The following is a 3,824-nucleotide window of genomic DNA, read 5'->3' as shown; positions in this document are numbered from 1 at the left end:
CCTGCCCCCCGCAGCACAGCCCCTCCTGCCCCGCCCCCAGCCCCGCCCCCTGCCCCCCGCAGTACAGCTCCTCCTGCCCCGCCCCTATCAGAGCCCCGCCCCGCCCCCATCCCCTCCTGCCCCGCCCACTACCCCGCCCCCTGCCCCGCCCCTGCAGCACAGCCCCGCCCGCCCCCAGCCCCGCCCCCTGACTGGCCCCTCGCAGCACAGCCCCTCCTGCCCCGCCCCCTACCCCGCCCCTGCCCGGCCCCCTGCAGCACAGCGCCCCCCAGTGTCCAGCCCTGACTGCCCAGGGGAGAGTGCCCCCTGCCCAGCCCCGCCCCCTGCCCCACGGCGCTCCTCAGCGCACGGCCCTGCCTGCCCGGGGAGAGCACCCCCTGGCCAGCCCCCTGCTCCCTGTGCACCCCACACTCACGATCATGGGGCCCTTGTTGTTCTCCCGGTACTTGTTCTCCATGAAGAGGTAGACGACAGTGGCAGCCAGCGAGTACAGGAAGGCGAAGACGGCGATGGTGACGAAGAATTCGGCGGAGGAGGAATAATCCCCAATGAGGAACACCTTCTCCACCTCGGTCCCCTTGCAGGCTGGGACGTCGAAATAGACCTGGTGGAGTCTTGAGGGAGAGGATTGGAGGGGAGATGAGGCAGGGGGCTCAGTCGTAGAGAAGGTCCCAGTCTGTATCCTGTATGTATAGCCCAGACCTCCCAGGAATAGAGCCCGCTGTCAACCCTGACCGCTTATGCAAAGACAAAGGCAGTCTGTAGACAGACTACAGCCCCGGTCTGTGTAGGAGGCGTCAGTTCATATACAGCAAATATCGACCAGTTTTGTATAGCAGATGCCGGTCAATATGCTGGATATACAGCCCAGACCTCCCAGGAATACCACCCAATGTCAGTCATGACAACTAACAAAAGACAAAGACTGTCTGTATACAGAATACTGCCCAGTCTGTGTAGGAGGTGCCGGTCCATATATGGGCCAGGTCTGTGTAGGAGGTGCTGGGCCATATATTTCTTATATATAGCCCAGACCTCCAGGAATAGGGCCCAATGTCACCCTGACCCACTAACACAAAGACAAAGGCTGTCTGTTTACAGAATACAGCCCCATCTGTGTAGGAGGTACCAGTCCGTGTATAGTAACTATGGACCAGGGCTGCGTAGGAGATGCTGGTCCATATATTGTGCATATATAGCCCAGACCTCCTAGGAATAGCACACAATGTCAACCCTGACAAGGGCAGACTGTATACAGAATACTGCCTGGCCTGTGTAGGTGGTGCCGGTCCATATATGGGATATACATACCAGATCTGTATAAGAGATGCCAGTTCATACACTGTATGTACAGCCCAGACCTCCCAGGAATAGCGACCCTTATGAAGCCTGATTGTAACTCAAAATTGAGAGCAGGCCGTGCAAAAAATACAGCCCTGGTCTGTACAGAAGGAACCACATCATATATTCTAGAAATACAGCCCAGGCTTCCCAGAGACAGAGCCCCGTGCACATCCTGATTTCTACCTGAAACTCAAGGGCAGGAGTCTGCACAGAGAATACAGCCTCGCTCTGTGTAGGAGGCACCAATCCATATACCATATATATAGCCCAGTCTGCCAAGGAGATGCTGGTCCATATACTATAAATACATCCCCAGCCTCCCCAGAATAGTGCCTAGTTTAAATCCTGATGCCTATCTTAAAGACAAAGGTCATCTGTATGCAGAATACAGCCCTGGGCTGTGTAGGCGGTGTCGGTCGATATACTGAATATACAGCCCAGGCTTCCCAGGAATAGTTCCGAGTGTTAATCCTGACTGCAAAGTCAAAGTCAAGGGCAGTCTGTATGTAGAATACTGCCTGGCAATAAGGTGTCAGTTATTAATGGTGAGCGTAATTCACCATTGGAACAATTGACCAAGGAGATGCTGGTCTATATACTGTGAAGAAAGCCCAGCCTGTATAGGAGGTGCCAGTTGATATGCTGAATATACAGCCCAGGCCTCTATGAGCCAAAGTCAGTCTGAATCTCAGCTGCTGTCCCATCCCAGTCCTTACCCATCAAAAGTCTCCAGGTCCCTACGCAGGGTAACAGCCCACCGGCCGGTCTCTATGCAGTATAATGCCCAGCTCACCTGAATGGGTAGCCAAACTCCACTTCAATGTTCAAGTCGCTCTCGCTTTTATTCACACACTCAACGCTGAGGCGAAATTCCCCGCTGTAGGTCCCGCAGGTGGCGAACGCAAAGATAGCAAAGAGCTGTGGGGCGAGATGGGGTGAGATGGGGCGGGTGAAACCACAGGGGGCGCTGCGGGGCGTGGGGCAGGAGTGCCAGCTGGTACCAGGATTAATAACCCCGCCTCGGGGAGGGGGAGGCGAGTGGAGCGGAGAGGAATTGTGGGTAATTATAGAGGGTTAGCTGGTCCCGCCCCCTCTAATCCCCCCGAGTGCTGGGACGAGATAAGAACCTGTCTGACCCAATTGTCCATCTGTCTGCATCGGCCACACTCCTCCGTCCCCCGCCCCCCCTGCGCGCTGGAAGTGGAAAGGGGGAGGATACTGCGGATGGGCCCTTGCGGACATTCTGGGGGGCGGATACCAGGCTGGCTGGGCCTGTGGGTCTGGTGTGGGGAGACAACAGGTTGGATGGGCCCGTGGGTCTGATCCGGGGGCAAATGACTCCAGAACCAGGAGGGTCCATGGGCCCTGGAATCGTTCCCCAACCAGCTGGCTAAATGGGTCCATAATACGGTAGAAATGTCAAGCGAATGGGTCTGGAATCACTCCACAATCAGCAGGGTGGGGAGGGCCAGGAGCCGCTCCAGAACTGGCAGGGTGGGGAGGGCCAGGAGCTGCTTGAGAACCAGCGGGGGGGGCCGGGAGCTACTCCAGAATTGGAGGACGTGGGGGAGTCGGGAGCTGATCCAGAACTGGATGGGGGGTGGGGAGGGCCAGGAGCCACTCCAGAACCAGCAGGGGAGGGCGGGAGCTGCTCCAGAACTGGAGGGGGTGGGGGAGTCAGGAGCTGCTCCATAACCGGGGGGGAGGGGTGGAGGGAGCCACTTCAGAACAGGCAGGGGGTGGGGAGGTGGGAACTGCTCCATAACCGGTGGGGGGGTGGGTCAGGAGCCGCTCCAGAACTGGGGGGGGGGTGTCATGAGCTGCTCCAGAACTAGGAGGAAAAGGTAGGGGGTCTGGAACTGCTTCAGAACCAGTAGGGTAGGATAGGGATCTGGAACTGCTCCAGAACTGGCAGGGTAGGGTAGGGGGTCTGGAACCGCTCCACAACCAGTAGGGTAGGATAGGAGTCTGGAACTGCTCCAGAACTGGCAGGATTAGGGGTCTGGAATCTCTCATTCTGTCTCTGAGTTTCTCTGTCTCTGGTCTCCCCAAATCTGATGGGGGAAACAGGATCTGATAACCAGTTCTTCCTGCACCACCTTCCTCCAATCCTACAGCCCCTCCCACGCCGACTGGCTCTGCAGGGGGGGCAGGGAACGGGGCATGGGGCCTGTCCCCTCTAGGGGGCGCTGGCTTCAAGGCCTAGGCCAGCTCCAAGGCAGTACAGATGGGACCCCCCAATTTCAGGGTCCTGGGGAGCCAGTGCGGGGGACTCACCCATTCCAGCAGTTTCAGAAACCCCAGCGGTTCCTTGAGCATCCGGAATTGTCCCCCAGCCACGACCTGTCAATCAAGGTGGAGAGAGAAGGGGATGGGGCAGGGGGAGGGGGTGATATTAAAATATCTGATATTCCATCTGTTCCTGACCCCCCTCCCAGAGCCGGGCAGAGAACCCAGGAGTCCTGGCTCCCAGCCCCCCC

At 57.9% G+C, this 3,824-nt stretch overlaps 1 protein-coding gene across 1 annotated transcript in view; it reads right to left on the bottom strand.

Annotated features, from left to right (window-relative positions):
- The window catches only part of SYP (synaptophysin), a gene marked incomplete at its 5' end in the record, with an annotated part of 10,195 nt that extends 6,435 nt beyond the window's left edge, over window positions 1–3,760 (bottom strand). Inside the window, 3 exon segments of the mRNA XM_026662174.2 lie at window positions 416–614; window positions 2,138–2,262; window positions 3,622–3,760. Of these exon segments, the coding sequence (XP_026517959.2) occupies window positions 416–614; window positions 2,138–2,262; window positions 3,622–3,760 (463 nt within the window).
- Between the last annotated feature and the right edge of the window lie 64 nt (window positions 3,761–3,824).

Source organism: Terrapene carolina, unplaced genomic scaffold, assembly GCF_002925995.2.
Source record: "Terrapene carolina triunguis isolate 2854851 unplaced genomic scaffold, T_m_triunguis-2.0 Scaffold23807, whole genome shotgun sequence".
Classification (NCBI taxonomy): domain Eukaryota; kingdom Metazoa; phylum Chordata; order Testudines; family Emydidae; genus Terrapene; species Terrapene triunguis.
Note: the sequence above shows the minus strand (reverse complement) of the source record. Positions and strands in the feature narration are given on the sequence as shown.